Below are 25,515 nucleotides of genomic sequence, written 5' to 3'. Positions count from 1 at the left end.
GTTTATAAGGAAATTTATGGGTTTAAACACTCTGTAAAAACTTTGTAAAAAAAAGAGTGAAAATTGTCAATGTTTCCAAAATCTTTTGGCTTACTTATGCCAGTTCGCACTTACGCCAGTTTTCGCAACTGCTTTTCACTTATGCCAGTTCGCACAAATGAAATTTGCACATAATTAATTAGTGTAATAAAATTAGCAGGACCTCAGTTCGGATAGCTAAATAAATGCGAATTTCATTAGTGCAAACTGGCTTAAGTGCAAAGCAATTGCAAAAAGATTTAAACAATGTTTTTTAATAGTTTTATTAATAGTGATTATTTATACTTTTTTGGTTTTGCTCCTACACTTTCTTCTACAACTGTTCCAAAGATATAAAAAACTCAAGTTGGTACTAAAGACTAATTATTTTTAATTAGGGATAAAGTGGAGGGATTTATTTTTTATTATTATTTTTTAATGTTTTGTTTACATTTAACGTAATGTATATAAATTACATATTTTTCAAATACAAGCAAAACTTCTGAAAGAAGATCACAATGATCTTATCGTCAGAAGCCTTTTACAAAAGAGAGCACGTAAAATATTATAAAAATGCCTTTTTATTTTTTACGTACTGTTAGTACGTAAAAAATAAATAAATCGTAAAAAACAATAAATCGTACTTAGATAAATAAAAATAAATTGTAAACAAGTATAAAACATAACTTGAACATAATAATAATAAAAATTATTTTTTATAGCAAGATAAATTAAAAATATTTTAAGATATTTTCAACAGGGAGAATGAGATCTTTTAATTTATTTTAAAAACAAGTTAGGGTTAAGTCGAAGTTAGGCAAAATAATTTTGTTCCAGAGATAAGCTGTACGATAAGTGATACAAATTGATTGAATTTTGTTCGACAGAATGGTTCATTTAAATAATTATTATTCCTCATGTTAAACTTGCTTAATGGTTTCAAAACAAAAAGGTCTTTAAAAATTAAAAAAGATAAATCATACTTCCACATATAAACAAAAGATAAATTTTTTTAGTTTATATATATCGAGGATTTTAATTTGATTAAAAAATATTGAATAATGTGCGAACCGATCTGCAGAATTAATTAAACGGATCGCATGTTTCTGACGGCGATAGAAACATTGTAACTTGCTTTGATCAGTGCTACCCCAGGCAATAACTCCATAACTTATATAACTTTGAATAAAATAGTAATAAAATTTCGTTCAACTATTTTTATCTAAATGAGTACGCGTCATATATAAAATTTCGATACTTTTCGAAACTTTCGAGCAGACATAGTTAATATGATGTTTCCATGTGATGTTCTCGTCAATAAAAAACCCCAGACAAAACAAAAAAATTTTTTTTTTTTGATTCTATAAAAAATATTTTCAGTTGCTATATATATTTGTTATGTTTTATTTTAAGTTTCACTTCTGAAGTATGTAGAGTATTAAGTTTATGATATATTTAGTGATTATATATGTTTATGATATATTTAGTGATAGTATATAGATCTTTTTATTGTAGAAGAAAACAGAGTTTTGTTAAGGGCTAAAAAAAAGTTATTTATTTTATGTATTAAGTATTTTAAACCAAAAAAGTTTTTGTTTTTTTTGCGAAAAAATGGACTTAGAATAGTTTTGTTTTGCAGCAACGATGTCTCTTAATTATTTTTTTTAGGACATAAGATATTTGAATTTTAATCAGTTGCAAAAATTAAATCAATTTTGGTTCCATACTTTGTGAGATAACTTTTGTGCACCTAAGGGGTATTTCAAACCAAAAATACAAAAAAAGTCAATTTTAACAAAAATGGACTAAAGATAGTTTTGCTTTGCAGCGACGATATTTGAGTACAAATATATAGTGTTTTTCATTTAAATTAAAAAAATAGACTTTAGTGCGAATAGGAGCGCCGAAAGCTCAAAATAACTAATAATAAATGAGTGGATAAAATATCCACTTTTTTATCATTAGTTATTTTATGCGCTCGGTCACATATGTAAAATTGGATACAACTTTTTTAAGTCAATAATTATCATTTGTCATCACCATCTTTCAATTATCAAATCAAAGGTTGCCGCTGTTTTCCCAATTTTTTTGCCATTTTAGAAAAAAATTTAAAAAAGCACTTTTGATACCTGTATATATGTTGTGTGAGTTTAAGTAAACAAAAATTTAGCAATATATTAAATTACAAACGTTTAATGTATAAAATATATTTGTGACGATGACTGATAATAGAAAAGTTGTAGGTAGAGGAAGAGGGTTAAACAGAAGCAATATTGAAACTTTCAAACTGCCAGAATGTCCTATAAAACCAGAGGAAATAAGTAAAGCTTTATTTTCAAACTTATTTATTTTACTATTGTAATTTGTATAAATGTCATTAAAATAATCTTTTTTATGTTAATAATTTTAATTAAAAATGAAATTTTTATTAAAATTATGATAAAAATATAAACAAACTTTCAGTTATAGTTTCTCAAATCAAAGATACTGAGGATAAAGAAATTCACAATAAAGTTTCTGATGATAGAGAAATTGACAATATAGTTATTGAAGCCAGTACTACTATTAACAATGTTGATAACCTATGTAAAAAGTTGATTGAAAATGAGTTTAATGAAGAAAATGAAAATGACTATAATGACGTTATTTATACCGAATTTAAAAATCATAATGATTTTAAGCCAATAATTTCTCCAATAGAAGAAAATATATTGAGTAAACATCCTAGCTCAGATAATACAAGTTCAATATTAATGAAAGCTGTTTCAGTTTCAGAATTTGTTCCTAGTGCCTATTCAACCAAGCCAATTTTTACCTTTAAAAACTCAGAAACAACGTACAATCAATCAAATGGAGATGTTTTTCCAGAAACTCATGATGATAGTCAAGTCACAATTGACTTATTACAAAAAATAATCAATGATTTAGTTCATGATCCATCTTTTTTTGAAGATATTCTTGACAACTTAACAGAACATCTAAGTTACTTCTGTAACTCTGAAAATACATTAACTCAAATTGTTAATGTTATCACAGATGAGGTAATTTTTAATGTTTTAGTATAAGTTTATCTTATTAAAAGTTAATGTACTAGAGTTATTTTCTGAGTTTGATTTGTAACAAACAATGTAGTATTCACTGTTTTAAAATAGTTTTGCATGTTTTATAGAATTTGAAATTTTTCCCTGTTTGTTATATTATAATAACCAAATTTTTAAATTTATATTTTTGTTAAAAATAGGGTAAGTTATACATAATATTAAAAATATTACATTTTTTTAAAGTACTATTTTACATAACCAATGAACAAGTAACATAAGTGACATAAAATTTGTAACAAAATATTGTAACATAAAGTTGGTAAAATAATATAACATTAGTAACAAAACATCATTGCAAAAGTATTTTTGATCACAATGTTTAAATAAAGAAGGTAGTATATTAAATAGAAGTTCTTTTTATTTAAATTTAAATGAAAAACATTCTGTATATTTTATACTCAAATATATTATAAATTTTGTTAAAAAAAAATTAAATTTTTTTTCATATTTCATGCAGTTGTAGTAAAAAGAGTAGGGTTAAGGTTAGGAGCATACCCAAAGAAGTATTAAATTATCACTATGTTAAAAGGCTTCTATTTAGCCTGTTATACAGACAATTTCCAATTGTTCATGATCAGAGACTTACCCAATTAATTGTAAAATTGTAAAAGAATGTGGAACAATAGTAGCATTCAATTTTTTTTTAATTATTATTTCTATTAACTACAACTCAAGCCATGAATGCACGATTTTCCCTATTGAAAGAAGTAACCATAACATACATGGTTTACACTCTGAAAATAAGTAATCAAAAAAACATAAAAATAGTTTTTATATTTTCTTTATTTCAATTTAAATATATCATACAGTTTTACTTAATTTTAATTTTATTTAAAAAAGTTTTTTAGAAATAACAGACATAACACTTACTAGCACACTTTGTATTACTTTATACAAGCAGGTTTTTAAAAGTACTTGCTATATATTTTAGCATTTTTCAAGAAAGACTCTGATTTTGAAACTCACAAAATGATGCTTTATTCCTAGTCTTTACTAATTGAATTAGAGAGTACTTCGAGAAAGAAAAAAAACAACATATATTATCATAATAACTGGAGTTATCCTGTACTTAGATAACTTTATATCCAAATATAGAGTTATCTAAGTAATATTCTTTTAGTTCCTTATAAGCCATATACATTGTTTGAAACAAGTGGCAAATTGTGCTACATTGTTTTCCATTTGATTCAACAAGAAATAGCTGTGTTTTAACTTAAAATTACAAATTTCTTATAAATGTTTCTCTTAAAGAAACTTTTAGATATTAATTAAAAATAATAACTATTAATAATAACTATTATTAATTATAAATAATAACAGTTATTAACAAGCAAACATAATACCTTCTCTTCAATGACCGGGTACCCTGGTAGTCACTAGCATCATTATATGTATAAACTGGGTTATACAGACTAAAGAAGTTGTTGAATAAAGTATTTTATAATTATATCTTTTGAATAAATAATTAATAACTTTGGGAGTTTCCTTTATTTAAAAATTTTTATTGTAAAAATAGAAGGTAAAAAAAAAAAATCATTTTGTTAAACTCTTTTTAAATGTAATTTATTAATTTTCTCTCTTCGCTGATAAATGCACCTCTTATATAATTCCAAATCCAGGTAGGTATGGAAGCTTTTATTCCTTCTCATTGGTTCCTAGTCAAGGGTCATTTTACTCCATGGTTTTCGCCTTCATGTGCAGCTGTTATATCTAATCATAACCATTTTTCAAAAGAACAACTCTCTTGAGAAAACAGCTCTAGTCATTTGTAATAGTTTGCTTTAAAATTAGTAAGAAAGCAGTAAATTTTTTTATTTTTTGTTTGAAAATATTTTTTTCAAGTTTTTAAAGTTTTGTCTTTGAAATTTTACGCAGTTTCTGGATCATAGTAATCATTAACAATAATTATTCATTTGTAAGTTTCTAATAAAGTTCATTATAAATAAGTTTTATTAATAAATATTAATAAAACTTTGTATAAAAATATTTAATGAAACTATGAATTATATGTTAAAAAAATGGTTGAAGTGTTAATATGAAGTAAATATTAGGTGGTTTGCAGAATATGGACTTATAATGGAATACGTAATGTTACATTTTTTAGCATAGAGTTTTTGTTTGTCTTATTTACTCCAGTATTTTTTTCCCTTTGTGCAGCTGCTATTTCTATTGGTAACCATTTCTTTAATTTTTTTTCACAAGAGCTTTCCTAAAAACAAGCAAATCTTTTTATCATTGCAATTGATGCAAAAATTTCTAATGTCAAAGTCTAAAAGGTATTGTCTAATGCTTAAGTGTCTTAGTTCTTAGATTACTAAATCTTTTATTTTATCTCAAATATTTGGAGAGTTGTAGAAAATCTTTTAAAATGTCATTAATAAAGAAAAGTTTTCTCATAAGTGGATCTGATGTTACTACCTCTATCTAATTACAAAAAACTTGTCTTTGTTTCATCTTATGAACCATATGACCATAATCAATCAATTTTAAAGGATTCAATAAAATTAATGTTTTTCAAAATTACATTTATTTTATGTAGTTTATGAAAAGTTATTTATACACTTAATTGTGTGTATGTATCATAATATGACTTACTCTTACACATAATTGAGCTTATAATTGGGACCTTGAATTCACAGGTACAAAAAAAGGTACAAAAAAAAAAAAAAATTAAAACTAATGTATAATTTTATTGACCTCAAAAAGACTTTAAAAATAACTTTTTACTACTAAAAATTAAAATATTGCTAATTTTGTCATAAATAAGTTAGCAATAAATTTTATGCTGAATGAGCATTTAAATAAAAGGCTGTATTTATAAAAACAATAAATATATTTTGCTTTAAAAGTGATGATTGGTACCTAAATTTTAAGTTGCAAAAAAACTGATTGCTTTCCTTAACCACTTTGTGGTCAAGGAAAGTTATCCATTTTTTTCTAAGTAAGTCAAGAAACAATAAAACATTTCAAATTCAAAAATTTTATATACTAAAATATTGAATTTAATAAATAGATTAGATGGTATTTATAGACAATACCAACTTAATTGGTATTGTCATTTTGTTTGTGCTATTTTTCTTTTCCAGATGTCTAAAAAAAATAAAACCAACATATTTTAAAGAAAGCTGGCTGTGTTCTGAGTTTATTTCATTTAAAAGTTCAGTGGACACTCAAGCAAGATATAGACTTTGCAAAGTTAATATGGCATTGAACAACATGAGCGTTGTGGCACTAAAGAGTCATGTAAAGAATAGAACTTGTGAAAAGATGGTTCAAGAACAGAAAAAAATTAAAAACTTTTTTGTTACAAAAACTGAAGATGCCACTGAATTATTCATTGAAATATGCAAATCCATTGAAATATGCAAATCCATTGAAATTGCAAATCCATTGAAGTATGCAAATCCATTGAAGTATGCAAATCAATTGAAATATGCAAAGACACTCAATTAAGTAGTTCAGCAGGTGCAGTTGAAATAGAATTTCCTTTTACACAATCTCAAACAATAATTCCATTTATTTATCATGATGGAGGTAAACTTAATGCGGAGATTCCATGGATACTTAAGCATGTTGTTTGTGGATACAGTGATAGCTCTGTTACAAATAGTGTTATTACATTTCAGGCTATCTTTCCAGATAGCAAGATTGCATCTACAATTGAATTTGGCAAGGACAAATTAAAATACGTTGTGAACTATGGAATTGCACCTTACTTCAAAGAACTTTTAAAAATACAAATCTGTGTATCAGGATGGCTGTCTGTTTGTTATGAGTTTTTTAAAAAGTTTGAATAAAGTCATTCAAGAATCTGAGATGGATTTAGTAGTAAGATTTTAGAATAATCTTAGTAACAAAGTTGAAGTACGATATTGGGATTCTATGTTTCTTGGACATGCCACTGCAACAGACTTAAGAGAATAAATTATGGTTTATCTGTTTTGGATTTTTCTAAACAAGTACAACTATCAATGGATGGTCCTAATATGAACTGGAAGGTTTTCAGGGAAATGCAATTGGAAAGAGAAGAAGCTAGTCTGAGTAAACTAGTAAATACTGGCAGTTGTAACCTCCACATCGTTCATGGAGCATTCCAAGTAGCTACAGAAACCACAAGTTGTGAGCTAAAAGCTATCATGAAAGGATCTTTTCAACTTTATAGGGATGTTTATTAACTTTCGAACTTTTTATTTTGTTTTAAGTTTTTAAAATCTTAATAAGAGAACGCAGTTTCAATTAATTTTTCAAAAACACTAATACTAATACACTTACTGATAAAGGTATTTATTTTCGGATTAAAGATATGCATTTTGGATTTTCAATTGTCAAAAAGTCCATAACACCATGGCAAGAAATGCAAATGTATTTGATCCAAGTTCAATATCTTTTATACAACCGGTCAAATAAAATGACACTTGACTCATCTAGTAAAAGGAAGAGCAAAGAAAAACGCGTTGAAATTAAAACTTTAGAAAAAGTAGTCAAAATTTTGAAAGAGAAAAGTAAGACAATGTTGTGAAACTTGTTTTCTTTCTTTAAAGATATTACTTTATTGTAGCTGTTATTTTTCTTTACAGAATAATTTTTTTTAATAATAATTTTTTTTTTTAACTTTCTTACTTTTTTATAAGATACTTAATTTTTCGTTTGTGAAACTTTAAGAATTCTTAGTCATATAAAGGAGTATTTTTTTAAATAGTTTAAAATATGAGAATCTTGATGTGTAAATAAATAAAAGTCTTTAATTAAAGAACATATAATTAGTCAAATGTGAGTGTCAATGCATGTCTTTGTGAATATTTTATTGTTTTTATGGAAGTGTCAATGCAACTCCATTTTTTTCTGGAAACTGTATATAATTATTACTATATATAGTTAACGAGTCAGGGGAAAAAGGTAGTTTTTTTGAATGGGTCAGGAGAAACAAGTGAGTTTTCAGGAAAAAATGTTAGGGAAAATACTTATGTTTTTGAGTTAAGTCAAGGAAATTTTTCATTAAGAACCTGTATAAACCCTGTTCAAATGTTTCAATTATTTCAGTTCATTAAAAAAATTTGTGTAATATTCAGAATAGATGATTTAGCTCTTCTGAAGGTAATTAAATTTCTTTGCAATAGCAAAAGACTGAAATCATTACTTTACCTGCTGATGGTGCAGTCCTTTTTTGCCTTTTACTGTTTTACTTGCCTTTTTTGATAGGTCGTTGTTTTGATCCATTGTTTTGACTGGTTTATATGTCAGTGTATAGTGGTGAATCCATGTTTCAACAGTGATAAAGCAGTTTTTGAAATCTATTTTATTTAATCAACATGTATATTCACTTGCTCACTTGCTCCTAACAAACAGCATTAACAATCACTGTATCAGAGATTATCTTTTTCTGGATATTCCTTTGAAACTTTATTTTTTCTAGATATTCAAATAGTTTAGAAATACAAGTTAAAAGCTATTTTTTGTCATCAATAATTAAAACAGTAAATTTATTGTTTATCAATTACTTTACGCTATATTTAGATAGTTACGTATTAATTGTACGAGTATAATAATTGTTATTTATTTTGACTATTTCAGCTAAAAATCTGATTTTTTTAGGATTTTTAAGAATAATAAATAATAAATTCTCTATGGAGAACTTATTATTTATTTATTTTTCTTTAAATAATGGAAGATTGCAAGCCTTCCCTGGAAACGTGTGCAGTTTTTTGTCTTGTATGTCCATGCATGAGTATTTTATTTTAAATAACTTGGTCTCTACAAGTTTTATTATATTAAGTGTTGCTGAAAAAAAGTTTCAAAAAGAAAGGAAGCAAAACTAATAAAATAGGAAATTAAAATAACCTTTTATAGAAAGAAAAAAAAAGTTAATGATTTGAATAATTTGTGTACTCTATTTATTTTTGTTTCTTTAGAGTGATTATTTTCAGCAACAAAATTCCATAAGTCAAAGAAAAAAAGAAATTTTTAAGTTGACATTAACAATAACGATTTTCCTATATTTTATTATTTTTTTAAAAAAGTGAAAATACAAATTGCCATCTGTTTGTAAAATATAATGTATACTTTTATGTATAACCTTTTTGCATTATATAATTATCTTTATTTGTTCATAAGTATGTGCAGGTTTAGCTTATTTGGATAAGGCGTTAACTTCATAGGCGGAATGTCTGTGGTTTGATTCCTACAACTGCCCAATTTTTTTTTTTTTAAATACCCTGCTGGTCATATGTTTACTTTGTAACTATTTATCTTTTCTTATTTGTATATAAAAAATTTTTTTGTTGTATGTTTTTGAATGATTTACATCTCATCACATTCAGATTTCTTATACCATTTAAGCCTTTCAGTGTATTTTCTAAGTTTACCTAATTGAAGCTTAAAAATCTACATAGTTTTGAAGCTTCAATTATGTCATGCGGTCTTCACATAGTTTTTATTGTTTCATATTACTTTTCTTTTCCTGTATGTTTTTTATCCCCAAATTTTAAGCAGAACACATTTCTTTTTAACATTGGGCTCTGTGCGTGTGTAAAAAAATTCGAATTATGAAGTCAACGCCTTATCTAAGTAAGCTAAATGTGCGTTTAGATACATAAATATAATTATATAATGCAAAAAGTATACGTATGCATTACATTGGGACAAAATATACTTGTTACATTAAAATTATACAATATATATTTTACAAACACATTGCAATTCATATTTTTGCTTTCCTTTTTAAAAAAACACAAATAAAATATAGGAAAATCATTCTTTTTAATGTAGACTTAAAACTGTTTTTTTTATTGTTGTTGTTTTGCCTTACCTAATTTACTATTATTATTTTTTTTTGGAGTTTAAAAAAAGACTATTGACAAACACCTTGCTTACATATAGTAAGCAACATTTTAAACAAAAATAACATCTAATTAAGGATTGTACGATTTCACTGTTTTAAGTTTATTAAAATTATCAAAATAAATAATTTATTTTGATAATTTTAATAAACTTAAAACTTTTCTGTTTATTTACAAAATAAACACAACTTGTCTCAGCACTTGGAAATCCCTTTATAGAAAAGTTTGCTATCCGGAAAAATTGTCTGTTTGTTATTAATAAGTACAAAAATCTCAAAAACATGTACTTAACTTTAATGAGGATGTTTTGATTTGCTGAACATTTGCAGAGGATTGGTGAACATTTTACTGAAATTACTGAACTTTATTTTTTTTATAAAATACTCAAAATAAAATTGTTTTTTTTGAGATTTTTTTTTCTAAAGTAATCAAAGGTTTTAAAAGCTCAAAAAGTCTCATCAATAATTTTTTTTAAACTATCAATTGATTAAGAACTGAATTATAAATATAATCTTGAAAATTAATAGTACAGGGATTTCCTTATTAGGGATTTCCTTTATTATATGGGTGATTTAAATCTATATAGACCAAATTCTGTTGCCATGTAGAAATCTGTGATACATTTATTTCTTGCCAGGATGATTAATACTGAATCTTCTTGATTTTATGCATGAGCTTTTGTTTGTGCCTACTCGGTAGTGGCTATGCAACTCTCTTTGTTATATCCTATTAATGGTACAGCTTTAAAACTCAGTTTAATGGTTTTGAGGCCAGCTGCTAGTCAAGTTTTCTGAGCTCTGTAATAGTTCTCAGAGAGGCTGATTCTATTAACAAGTATAAAGTGTTAGAGTATTAACAATGCAATGTCGCACATAAAGTGAAAAAGAAAAAGGTTCTCAATATTTTTTGCAAATTCCCATTATATGTTGTTTGCCTGTATTCCATAAAGCAAGTACTTATGTAAGAGTTATATCAGTTATATACTACTGGAGTTAGGGCGGAAGTTAAGGTGCCCTAACTGATATAGCGGTGTAAAAATCAGCCTGGGTATGTCACTAAACCTTAAAAGTTATTTGACTTTTTAACTATTTTTATCATACTTTATTTGTTATATTAAAATTGATCTTTTTTGAATGAGCTTTATTCATTTAGTTTTTATGACCTTTTGGAGATTAAGTTTTATAGTTTTTTGAGTTGTCTTTATTTTTTGGATTGTCTTTTTATTTTTAATAAAAAGAATGCCTTTGACCTTATTTTTGACCTTATTTTTGATCTTAATTTTGACCTTATTTTTAATCTTATTTTTTTAAAAGAGTTTTCTAAAAGTGATTTATAATCTTTATTAGATTTTTTATGTTTTTTAAAGCAACCCAATAATAAAATTTTGTAATTTCCTCTGCTGGAAGTTTGATATTTTTTCATACAAAGTAGTTGACTTACTTATTCAAAGAAATATCAAATTTCTGATTTTGAGTTTTTGAAAAAATGTTTTGCTTTCCTTATACAACACCAGGGACTAATAACTTGAATGTCAATTTTTTTTTTCAGAATGTGTTTTACAATAAATTTTATTTTTAAATGGGTTTTTACATTTTGGTAAAAAACTTGTAATAAATGTTTGATAATTGTCCAGGCATGAAATTTACAGTTTCGTTACATGGAAAAACTATTAAGTTAAAAGGTATGGTATAACTTTTGATGTCTTGTTCAAATACACTTCTTTTGTCCTTATTCCATCTTTTTTACAATGTCACCTGTACTATTCTCACCAAAATTTACCCCTCTATATTTCAAAGTCAGCAATAAACACTGTTTTATCCATTTAACAACTTTTCTTTGGACAAACGATATACTCTTGGAACCAAAGATTTAAAACTTTAACTCGTAGATCCAAAGAACACATTTCCAGTCATTGATAGTCCATTTTTCATTTAATTTTACTCACTCCAGTTTTGTTTTTGTATTTTAGAGCCAAATGATTGGTTTCCTTGCAGCTATTCTGCTGCCAAGCTCTGCCTCCATCAATTGCCTAAGTTCTTTCATCAACTACTAATGTCAATTATAAATTTTTAACTATTATTGTGAGACCAATTATTAAATTTCACTTCAGCAAAACAATAGCATAACAAAGTCTCTTGAAATAAAATGTTGCTAATGTTATGTAACCTTCACATAATAATAGCAACATTTAATTAATAGTTGTTAAGAGTAAATATTTGTTTGATTAATGAACATAAACATCAGACTTGATAATTGCGCGATTAATGAGTGATTAACAAAACAGTACACTTATGCAAATAAATGTTAAACTTCATCCAATTTAAACAGCAGCTTGTTAATTTTTTAACTTTATCAAAGTATTATAATTAAAATGCTTTTATATTACCTAAATTATCTAATAACGCAAAAATAAAAAATGATTACATTTTTTTTAATGTTTATCTTATTTGATTGATTATGAATGGTTGTGTGTGTATGTATGTGTGTGTGTATGAGAGAGAGAGTGTGCGTGTGTGTGTGTATAAAAGTATATATATAATATATATATATATATATATATATATATATATATTTATATATATATATATATATATATATATATATATATATATATATATATATATATATATATATGTATATATATATATATATGTATATATATATATATATATATATAAATATATATATATATATATATATCAGTGCATGTGATGAACAAAATTGCCCAGCATGATATTTCGATTATGCGCACTTAGCATCAAGTCTTTGAGAGTGATATTCAGAGTTGGAAATTGGTAGTTATGGGTTATGATTGCGGACATTCTAAGCAACAGAAACGTTTTTAATTTGATTTAAAACAAATAATAGTTAAAAAAAAAAAGATTGAGAATTCTTTTATTTACAAAAGATGTGTGAAAAATTAAAAACAGTAAAGCAAAAGAATCTCAGATTTTCATTAAATCTTTTGGATTAAAACTTTTGATTTTTCAAAATTAAATCAAGTTTTAATTTTTTGATTTAAATTTTCTATTCTCATTGGGGCGAAATGTTTTGAAAATAATAAACATTCCATTCTATCTGTTAGCAGTAATGTCTTTGAATTATTTCATTAATTAGCACAAAACAGAAAACTTTCTAATTTAAACTGAATGCTCCATTTAATTACTATCAAGTGAATAATACTTTATATACTTATTTATATACTTAATAAATATGTAATAGACTTATACTAATGTAGTATATATTAAGTATATATGTAAGTATATATATACTTATATAAATATAATATATAAATAATTTATATACTGGCATATATTTTGAGAAATGCGTTTGTGAAACAAGTGGCGTTACATTGTTTCTTTTGTTGATTGTGAGCACACTTCTAAAAGTTTCAATTCAAAGTTGTATAACAAATATATTTGTTATATGTCTTGTTTATTGAAACTTTTTTTTAATTTTTAGTTACTTTTAGCTTGAACTTTTTTAAATAAATAGACTTTAATATAAGCTTAACTGATTCGAAGATACCAGAGAAAAATAAAACATAAAACTTTGTTTTGATAACTTGTCCACGGCTCTGTGGAAGTTTTGACAATTAGCGCTTTTAAAAAAAACCGCTAAAGAAACAAAGCAAACTTAAATTAAAATCAATAATCCATAAACTTAAAGTGGTATACCCCTCAGAAATATCAAATTTTTCAAAAAATTTTTTGTTGTTTTATTTAATCTAAAATTTATCATAGAATCATATTCTAAAAACCATTTTTTAAAGTTCAGTACGTAATTTGAGGAAAATAAACTTTACTGAACCTAACTTTTTAAAGCGCCCTTGACAACCTCCATAGCAACGGTTAAATTTTTACTTGGCCAAGAAATTCTCCCCAAATATAACTTTTGATACTGAGAAAATGCTTGTTGAAATGAGTTTATAATTTATTTCTATTTTCCATTAATCAAAACATCTGTAAGATTAAAAGCAATAACTGGATTTCTCATAAATTTCTTCCAGAAGTTTCTTTAAAACAAATTGCCATCTTAAAGTTATATATATATCTAGGTATCTGTTTATGTTTATATAATTTAAACCTTATACTTTTAATGGGTAGAGAACGTGTGAAATTTGCTACTCAAAACAAAAAGAAAAAAAGATTTCATGGAAATCAATATACTTTAAATGAAACAAATTCAGCAAATATTAGTCTTCTACTAACAGATTCACAGAGCTCAATAAATGTAATTCTAAGGTAAACCCTATTGATACTGCTGCAAGTTCTAATAAAAAAAACATATGTGGATACAGAATAATTGATAGCACTTTATTAGCCATTGTTGTTCAGTTGTTATATTGTCCAGAATGTAAAACTTGTCGACTTAATTTAGCTGAAAATGCAAAAAAAAAATTTGGACTTTCTAGCTCATTGATTATATTTTGTAAATGTGGATTGAATCATGAATTTTTTTACATGCAAGAAGTGTGGTTCTGAAAGTTGTAGAGCCTTTGATATTAACCAAAGGTCAGTTTATGCAATGCATCCATGTGGACAAGACCATACTGGCCTTAAAAGATTCTGTTATCTTATGGATCTTCCACCGCCAATGACTCAAAACACTTACATTAAAATTGTTCGAAAAATTGCTATTAAAGTTGAAGCAATTGCAGTAGAAACCATGTCTGATGCTGCACTTGAAATTATAAAAGCATCCCAACATACTACTGATGAATTCAATTTAATAAATACTAGTGTTTCTTGTGATGGTACTTGGCAACGTCGAGGTTTTTCCTCATACAACGGTGTTTATACTGCAATATCAATGATTACAGGAAAAGTTTTGGATTGTGAAGTATTATCCAAATATTGCAAACAATGTTTTTTGATTATAAAGAAAAAAAATACAGACCCTGATGCATATAAAATGCTAAAAAATACTCATTTTTTTAATCTTAACTATACTGGCCCATCCACCGGTATGGAAGTCGCTGGAGCAAAATCAATTTTTGAACGATCTATTCAAAAATATAAACTTCGCTATACTGAATTTTGTGGTGACGGAGATAGTAAGACATTTTCATCTGTTGAAAGAGTGTATGGTGATACAATAGTTTCAAAATTAGAATGTGTTGGTCATGTGCAAAAAGGAGTTGGCACACGATTAAGAAAATTGAAAAAGGAAGGTGTCTAGGTGGTAAAGGAAGACTTACTGATGCAACAATTGACAGATTGCAAAACTATTATGGAATTGCAGCAAGAACCTAAAATCAGTCTGTTCATGAAATGCGCAGTGCTATACTTGCTTCATTGTTTCATGTTGCTCAAAAGAAAATAATTATCACACCTATTGTCCAAGCAGTGAAAAAAGTTGGTGCTAGCATAATGTTGATCGTCCCAATCAACCTTCTCTCTGGCCCTGGTTTGCCATGTGATATTATTGAGTTACTTAAGCCAATTTATAAAGAACTTAGCTCTAATGAATTACTTGCAAAATGTATGCATGGAAAAACTCAGAACCAAAATGAGAGTCTTAACATGATGATATTGGAGCGAGTACCGAAAACTAAATTCTGTTCATTGTTACATTTGAAATTTGCAACATATGATGCTATTGCAAACTTTAATATTGGAAGAAAAGCATCAGTGATGACTTATGAAAAACTCAATATGATTCCAGGAACATTTATGATAGATGGCTTCAATAGAGAAAATAAAATACACTTGTATCAATCGTCATACAAAAGTAAATCTAATGTTAAGTTGCGTAGAAAAATAATCAGGGGCAATAAAAAGAACAAAAATGATAAGGAAAAGCAAAAACAAGGAACTCTTTATGCTGCTGGTAGCTTTTAAACATTTTGCTTTAAAATTTACAGACATTGTTTATTTTAAAAATATTTTTTTGCATTTTTTTCTCTTTTTTAATTTTTAAAGTGTTTTTTTGCTAACTTCTATTTTTCCTGTCACAGTTTCATTTTCTAGTAGTCAGTTTTTAATCAAATTTTCAGCAATGATGTGTTTTTACATGATGTATGCAATCTGCCAAAAGTAAATTATAAAACATTTCAGAGTTTGAGATATTGCTGTTTCAGCACTAAAAATTGGCTTATTTAAAAATCTTCATAATAGTGCTACATGGAAACTAATAGTCAGATTTAAAAACTTTTGGCAGATTGCATAGATCAAACTGTTTTTTATCATTGGGCCAAGTTTTACTTTGAATACTCTATTAGAATCTGAGATATTTATGACAGTGCGACGTGCATATTTTCCTAAATCCGCCATTTTAGGTGATTGTCATGACAACATAACCACCTGTAATTTTATAAATCGATTTCGTTTAATAAGATTTTTCATAGGCTTAATTTTAATTTTGACTAAGATTTCACTTCCAAGATAATTTCGAAGGGGGTATACCACCTTAAAAAAGAATAAAATTAAAAAAAAATAGTTAAACTAAATTAACAAAAATTAAATTAAAAGTTTTAAAAAAAATAAATAAAATAAATAGCAGAAAAACCAGAAAAACTTAAAACATTTATTATTTAATGTAAACTTAATTGTAAGCGAAAGTTAAAAAAGTTTATCACAGCTCTATCAATCTTTATCATTCCATCCCATGAATAAATTGGCTAATACAAGGGCGGATCCATAATGAGGGAAAGGATCATGAGTCTGCCCCCCCCCCCTTTTTAGATTTTTTATTTAATTTTTTAGAATCGATGTTTAAAACGTTAGTAACTTAGGCTGTTTTTGCATGGCTCACAAAAGCATCCAAAATTTTACTTAAAATGAATGCTTTTGCAAAAACTTCAAAAGAAACCGTGCTTAAACATTTCGATGGCTTTCTTTTATTTCTTTTATGTAATTAGCAGTTAACATTAAAAGTTTAAAGCAAATAAAATTTTTTTGAAAAACAAAAATTGTATAAATTCAATAAGCATCTTTGATGTATTTATTAACTTATTAACTAGAATAAAAATTATTTGAAAATAAAACTCCCTTATTTGACATAAATCTCCTAAATTTATTTGTTGGCGTTTGTTAATAATTAAAGATGCGCAAGTCAACGTTCATTATTAAAAAAAAAATGATATAGGTTGCGCCCTGGGATAGTTAAAAAATAGTTGGCAGATGCGTTTGTTTCAAAATTATTGTAAAGCATTTTTTTTAATAAATAATTTTTTATTAGAAATTATATTTCCATGATAAAACGGTTTGTAATTATTTTTTGATAGCTTCTGTACTCAATTTGCCTTAAACTCTAATCTGAATATTTTTTTCAATGATCACCTTTTATTATGTTGCAATAAAGTACTCAGGAAATTTTGTAACCGTTTAATTGAAATTATGGAATCAATTAAATTAATAATCGCATTTACATTTGCTTTGTTTTTTTAACACATTTTTTAAAAGCGCTAGTTGTCAAAACTTGCAAAGAGTCGTGACCAAGTTGTCAAAAGAAAGTATTATATGCAGGTTCATATAAGACGTGCGACCGCACGCCTCTTACGTGAAGGCCTGAGAATTGTCATAAATCAATAGAATGTGATCGAACCTGTATGAAATCGAAGCTTTAAGTGAACTTTTAGTTTGAAACTTTTTACGCTAGATATTTATGAATATTGCGCTAGATATTTTTAAATATCTAGATATTTAGTTTTTTAACATTTAAGTTTGGAGTTTTCATTGAAGTATTGCAAGTTTGGATATTTTATTACATGGACTTTTATGCTAATATGATAAAGTTCAACTGGAATTTAAATAAAAAGCATGCTGGATTTAGCTTTCAAATAAAAATAAATCATTTTTAATTTGAACTTATAGCGCATAAATTAAAATTGAAGTATGCTACGCATAAATTATGCGTGGCATACTTTATTACAAATATAACTTCTTTATTTAACAATATGCAAACTCTACTGTTAAAACATATTTTGACTTTAGCAAAAAAATTTTACAAAAAATATTTTCTCTAAAATCAACTTATAATTTTCTCCCACGCAAGTTCTTCAGACCAGCGTGATTTTTTATTCTTGTAATGAAACAAGTGAGCACTATTTGTTGCCCCCAGAAGGTCGTTTACAGGCGTGTTTCACGTGCAAGGAGCGATTGCTCCCGCTTCATCACAAGGCCTTATATATATATATATATATTAATATATATATATATATATATATATATATATATATATATATATATATATATATATATATATATATATATATATATATATATATATATATATATATGTATTTATACAGGACTGCTCATAATAAGTGCGCATAATCGTGCTCATTAATAATGTGTTTAAGTATTATGAGCGCGAAATATCATGCTGGGCAATTTTGTTCATCACATGCACTGATATATATATATACATATATATATATATATATATATATATATATATATATATATATATATATATATATATATATATATATACAGAGAGAGAGAGAGAGAGAGAGAGAGAGAGAGAGAGAGAGAGAGAGAGAGAGAGAGAGTATTAGTGTTAGTTTTTAAAGATGAATTAAAAAATATTATAACTAAAAAGTGTTTTGTAATTTATTTTGCAGGCTTTAGCTTCATTAAGTTTTCAATTTTTTGCTGCAAAATTATGCAACCATTTTGATAAGACAAAAGCCATTGACATAGAAGATGGTCGTTCTTTTCGAACAGTTTTTATGCATCGGTATGTATCAAGTTTTATTTTAGCACTAACATATTACTATATTTTATATAATATATTTATACTTACTTTTATACAATTATATATTAATACTTACTAATTAATATTTGATAGTTGCATATTTAAAAAAACAGTTATATGCATGTACAACAATAAAAGTACATTTAGATTGGCAATTTGATGTCATACTGTCATACTGTTTCAGTTTACATATATATATATATATATATATATATATATATATATATATATATATATATATATATATATATATATATATATATATATATATATATATATATATATATATATATATATATATATATGTATATATATATATATATAATGTACATATATATATATATATATAATACATTATATATATATATTATATATATATATATATAATGTAATAACACTTCCTTGTAGCAACAGGCTATAAGATAGTTGATATTGCAACACCCCATTGTAGCAGCAGGCTATAAGATAGTTGATTGTAGCAGCAGGCTATATTATAGTCAATGTAGCAACACTCTGTGCATGTTTTTCAGTAAAAAAATTAAAATAAGAACATTCAGAATCTTTTTATTTAAAAAAATAAAAACATTTAATAAATTTTTAAAAAACATTCAAAATGTTTTTAAAAACTTTCAGAACATTTTTAAAATCATTCTAGTCATTTAATTTGTGTTTTTGTAGTTTTTAAAAAAAAAACAATAAATTTAATTAGTTTCCTCAATAAAATTAATACGCTTTGACATAATCTGACCTTAATTTTGTCTTGTTAGATGTCATAGAGTAGTTAAATGGTTTTTACTAAAGCTACTACTATAGAGTTTAAAGTTTAGAGTTTCTATAGAATAGTTAAAAGACCTTTACTCTAGGTATTCTACAAATAGTAATGATAAGTGCTCAATGTTCTTAAAGGGATCCCAAAGTGCCAAGACAAGTTGTGTTTATTTTAAAGAAAATAGTAAAAAAAAATGTTTAGGCAGAATTTTTTAAGTAAAACAAAATAATAAATGTATACCAACAAAAACAAACTTTGTTGTTTTACTCGAAGCTTGCTGTCTCCACAGTAGCAATTCTCTTGGAGTCTTTAAAATATATGCCGCAATCTACAGACTTCATAATTTATTCAATTGCGTTTTAGTAAATGACGTCATTGTAGAATTTTGATAAAAAATTAAAAAAATTTTTTTTGTTAGCAAATTATAGATTTTTTTTTTCATTATAGATTATTAAAAAATTTGTTAAGTTACTTATCATTATATAAAAGTTTTTTTTTAATCATAAATTACTATAGAATTTTTTTAGTTATTTCAAATTATTATTATTTTGTTATTTTTACAAAGTTTGCATTAAAAATAATAAAATATTTCAGACATTTTAGGCTTGTTTATTGCTGTAAATTAATTTTGTGTTATATTTATTGTTATTAAATTATTATTATCCGCATATAGGTTCTGTTAAAAAAATTATTTTGTGCGTGCATACATTATGGACAACCCCTTATTTGCTAAACTTTTTATCGGGTTGCATATATTCCCAAAATACTTATTTAATCAAGCAATATATATTTAATAAAATTTATTCTATAAAACATGTATTGCTCTTTTAAATAAAGTAAAATAATTACTGTTAAAGATTGCAAAAAAATCGTTTAACGAAAAACCTTTCATTGTCAATTTTGCTTGTTTTAATAATTCTTGATAAGAGAAATGTAAATTACTGTCAAAATTTGTAGTATTATTGAGTCAATTTTTGATTGCAAAAATTGTAGTATTATTGAGTCAATTTTGAAATCAAAATCGTTTAACAAAAAACCTTTCGTTGTCAATTTTGCTAGGTTTTTGATAAGAGAAATGTAAAATACTTTCCAAATACAACATATAAATTAGGAAATATTAAACACAACAGAATAACAATTTTAATCGCCATCTGTCTTGAATTATTGCCATAAAACATTATTTATTGCTTTAATTACTAAAAAGCTGTCTGTTTCATGCTCTATTATGCATTGATGATCTTTAAAAAAAAATTTTAAAACTTTTTTTACTTTACATAGTCATTATGTACAAAAATGTTAATGTTTGCAATTATTAATATTATTAATATTGCGCACATCAGTTTCTATTTTAAAGAATGTTACTTAATTTGTAATACCTGAGACGATATTTATTTCCTTTATTTCAACGCAACCACAACATTCTTTTTCAAGTGGCATAGTTTTACAATATCTATATTCACACTATTGCTAAGCACCAACACTTAAACGGCTTAACTTTGACGTTTTAGCAATATCAAAGTTCAAATTTTCATATCTGATACGATTTTCAACTATTTCGTTTTTTTTTATCCATACAGATTTTTTTGTCTTTTTTTTAAGATGTTCGAATCAATATGGAGTTGCCAACATTTTAATTGTTTAGTTATCAAAATCCAAATGCAAAATACAAAATTACTTTAATATTTATATACAAATCATCAAAATTTATCAATTTCCACTAAATTGACTTAATAATATTTTCTAACTATAAATCAAAGAATTCGGCTTTTTTATATATTTATTTTATTTAAGAGTGTAATATAAAAATCTTAATTTTATTTGGTTCTTGCGCTCTATAAAAAAATATTTTTATGTTTAGCTTCCTATAAAATTTATAGGAAAGTAATACGATTGATAATAAACGCTATTTTAAAAAACAAATAAAACAATAACAAGTAATATTGATTAAAAAAAAAAAATTCTACAATGACATCAGTAGGTTCATCAGGAAGAATGTCTAAACATAAAAAAATTTTCAAATTATAGAAAAATCATTTCACAGGAAGTTGGGAATTGTTATAATTAATTATGTAGTAACTGTAGTATTTTGCAACCAGGAAGTTGCATCAACTACATTAGATAATTAAAAAATCATGAAAAGAATTCTTTAGAATTAGGATAAATTTGGACTGGTCATTTGTTTTTATAATTTTTTAAAAGGAACTTATTTTCATGTCTGCATTTAGAAATTAATTCAGATTTTTTATTCAGTAAATTTTCTTGACCTAAATGAGTAATAATTTCAAATTTTTCTTGTAAACATAGTATACATTTTTTGGAAATGTTGTTATAGGCAGGCGAAGTTTTTAGGATAGACCAGTTTAATTTAAAATTAATATTTTTTTCTTTTAGTTGCCAAATATATTTAGACAGCATAGTCTCTTTTGAGTATTTTTTATGTTTAAAAGATTGTTTGTGATTGGCATAACGTTTTTTCCATTTGCCCTCGGTTAAGCCAATATAATGTTTATCAGGTTTGTTTTGCGAGGAAACAATGCATTTGTAAATGATATTTTTTAATAAGCATTTGCCATTCATAGGGCAGTCAAGTTTTTGCTTGCAGTTACAATTTTCAGTATTTTTTTCAATGAGAAATTAATTTTTACTGTTCAATGCAAAATTATGGCATTTTATAATTCTTTCAATATTTTTTGTACAGCTATAGCTTACTTTAATAGTGTTTCTGTTAAAAATTTTATATGAATGGCAAATGCTATGAACAAAAACGAAATAACGAAATAATTTTTTTATTATGCTTATAGAAACCAGTACTTTTTATTACACTAATTTTATTATTTTTTTAATTGTTATTATTTTTTTAATTCACCTCCTAAAGGCCGAGAAGGCCACTACAGACAAGGAGGCTACCTATTTGTGGTATAACCCTCTTTCAACTCTATAACTCCAAAACACAAACCTTAATGAACAAGGCCGCTGCCCGGAGAAACGAGTTGAGCGCGGTACTACCAGGGATGTGGCGGGGATCGAACTTGAAACCTCTCGCTTATAAAGCGAGCGCTCTATCACTACACCACTACCGCATATAATTGAATTATGTTATGTAGTGTTTGTTTTTGCTCTAAAGTTTTTTGCTATTAAAAGTGTTTATAAAAGTAATCATAGAAAAAGATTGAAAAAATTTATCAAAACATATTTATATAAATGTAATTATGTATAATATCCTTTAATAATTTAAATAAAGTGGGTTAATTGTAAACAATCATTAGAATTAATTTGTTATTTTATTTGATAAAGTAAAAGTAAACTTAATAATTTACAAAGCATTTCACTTAGTATAGTATTTATTAAATAATGTATTATAAATATATTTTCCTTTTCAAATTTTAGTTTTATGAGCTTAGATTTTTTTTTTTAAATTTCTTTTTTCAGATAAGTTATATTTAAAATTTTTTTTTTTAATTTTCAGTGCATTTTTGCAATGCCTTAAGTTGTCAAAACAAAATGCCAGGGTCAAGTTGATAAAACAAAATATTTTAGACGTGGTCAGGAATGGCGTTCGATCGCATTTCTTTAGGTTTTATCAGACATTTTCGCCAAACTTTAGTATTTATTAGACATATTGTTTGGAATAAAGAAGTTTGTCATTTTGAGCCCTGTATATATATGTATGTATATATATATATATATATATATATATATATATATATATATATATATATATATATATATATATATATATATATATATATATATATATATATATATATATATATATATATATTTATATATAAATATATATATATATATATATATATATATATATATATATATATATATATATATATATATATATATATATATTAGTGATGTAGCAATAGCACATTTTTGGCTGAAGCCGATATCAATGCCGATGGATGGGAAAAGGCTGATACAGATAAATTAACTAATTTTTAAAATTTTGAAAATATAAAATCGTACAACTTTAAATTGTGTAATCTTTTATATGGAATTAGTACTGGTAAACAAATACTTGGATCCGAATCAAAGTCAAACTACTATTTTAAAGGTATTAATAAAACTCAGTTAAAAAATATACATTAATTAGTTTTTTTTACAATGAAAAAAATGCTCATTATAGTATTTGTAGAAAAGAGAAAGAGAAGCAACATTATGGCGATGTGATAATGGTTGGAGGTTGGCTGCAAGAGCAGTTCCAACTAGGTTTACAATGTATTTTTGCACCTTGTCTAAAAGAGAAAGGGCATCATTGGAAGATCCGCTCTAGATATGGCAACAGTATTCCATACAAGTGCGGGTTTTAGATTTATAGAGATAAAGAATACAATTCCGAGTAAGAAAGTGTCAAGTACAATACAGAGAAGCAACCTTAAATCATTGCAAAATTAGCAGATGCTAATTTTGGAATGGATTTTATATATGGTTTCCAAGAAAGATCGGAAGTAAGAGTTAATCCTAGAAGATGAAGGGTAGATTACTCATCAAGTGCATTACCATTCATAAATATAAAAGATCTTAATTAAATTGGGTTTTTTCTGAATTGGGGTTTTTCTGAATTAAAATTGGATTTTTTCTGAATTAAAGTTCACCAGCCACTGTAAGCCCCATGCTGAAGCAGAAGTGAAATGCTTTTTTAGCTCAAATGCTCCCTCCAAGCAATCAGAGAGTGTTGGCTTCTTATCAAAACAAGAATAAATTTATTTAAGTAGTTTACTTAAAATTATTTATTAATTTATTAGTAATTTAGATATATAAGCAACTATCATTTGTTATTTAGATATCTAAAATATTTTTAGATAATTTTATTTTGTGATGTTCAATCCCCACCATGTCTATGGTAGTACTGCACTCGACTTGTTTCTCAGTGTAGTAGCCTTGTTCGACAAGGTTTTTGTTTTGTAGTTATAAAATTGAGAGGCGGTTGTAACCATAACTAAAGCAGCCTCCTTGACTGGAGTGGCCTTCATAACCTTCAGAAGGTGAATTGAAATGAAAAAAAAACTTGAACACATATAGATAACAATGCTTAAGTAGGTTATTTTTAAGTATAACAGTAGAACAACACTAAATAAAATTATATTTAAAAACAACATTATGGTAATAAAAGAATAAGTACATTTAGCTGTTAAATTAAAGCTTATAAACATCTTAAGAATAAACAATATTGCCTGTAAACAAACAATTTCTCAAAAAAAATCCTAAGCAATGCATAAAGTTTAGTTTATTTATTTTTAACTATTATCATAATGCAGGATAAAAGTATTAAAATGCCAGCAGTTGGAAAATTGGTAAAGTATTAAAAACAGGCCAATACAAATTTCGATTGTGCAAAAAGTGGCCAATTAATCGGTACATCACTAATATATATATATATATATATATATATATATATATATATATATATATATATATATACAACCCGTAGATGTTGTCCGAAAGTTTTTTCCATATTTTGTTGACAAAAAGTAAAAATTAAAATGCAAGACCGGAATTATTTTTTTTTATTAATTGATAGACTGCCTGCCCCAACCAAACTCTCAGTCGATGTAACAACACTCCCTTGCGGGTCAGGCTAAAAGATAGTAGATGTAGCAGCACTCCCTTGCGGGTCAGGCTATTTGTCAGTCGATGTAGCAGCACTCCCTTGCGAGTCAGGCTATAAGATAGTCGATGTAGCAACACTCCGCGCATGATTTACAGTAAAAAAAAATAAAAATAAAAACATTTTATTTAAAAAATTAAAAATAAAAACATTTTATTAAAAAAATAAAAATAAAAACATTGTTTATATTGTTAGAAACATTCAGAATGTTTTTAAAATATTCTGGTCAATTAAATTTGCGTTTTTGTGGTTTTTTTAAAAAAGCGATTTATTTGTAATTAAATTAATGGTTTTTACTTTCGTCCAACATGCAAATGTTGGACGAAAGTCAAAAGTAATTAAAAGTGACGTATGTGTTGGCGTAAGAATCACTTTTTTCTTACGCCAACACATACGTCACTTTTTTTTTTTTTAAAAGTATTAAAATGCCAGCAGTTGGAAAATTGGTAAAGTATTAAAAACAGGCCA

General features: G+C 25.7%; 1 protein-coding gene across 2 annotated transcripts in view; it reads left to right on the top strand.

Moving 5' to 3' along the window:
• Positions 1–1,969: 1,969 nt before the first annotated feature.
• LOC100201888 (uncharacterized) overlaps positions 1,970–25,515 on the top strand; it is a 64,454-nt gene continuing 40,908 nt past the window's right edge. For both annotated transcript variants that reach the window (XM_065801682.1, XM_065801683.1), the window contains exons 1-3: positions 1,970–2,339; positions 2,482–3,059; positions 18,525–18,640. In XM_065801682.1, the coding sequence (XP_065657754.1) occupies positions 2,237–2,339; positions 2,482–3,059; positions 18,525–18,640 (797 nt within the window). In that variant the 5' untranslated portion in view covers positions 1,970–2,236. The remainder of the gene's footprint in view (positions 2,340–2,481; positions 3,060–18,524; positions 18,641–25,515) is intronic.

Source organism: Hydra vulgaris, chromosome 07 (assembly GCF_038396675.1).
Source record: "Hydra vulgaris chromosome 07, alternate assembly HydraT2T_AEP".
Classification (NCBI taxonomy): Eukaryota; Metazoa; Cnidaria; class Hydrozoa; order Anthoathecata; family Hydridae; genus Hydra; species Hydra vulgaris.
Note: the sequence above shows the minus strand (reverse complement) of the source record. Positions and strands in the feature narration are given on the sequence as shown.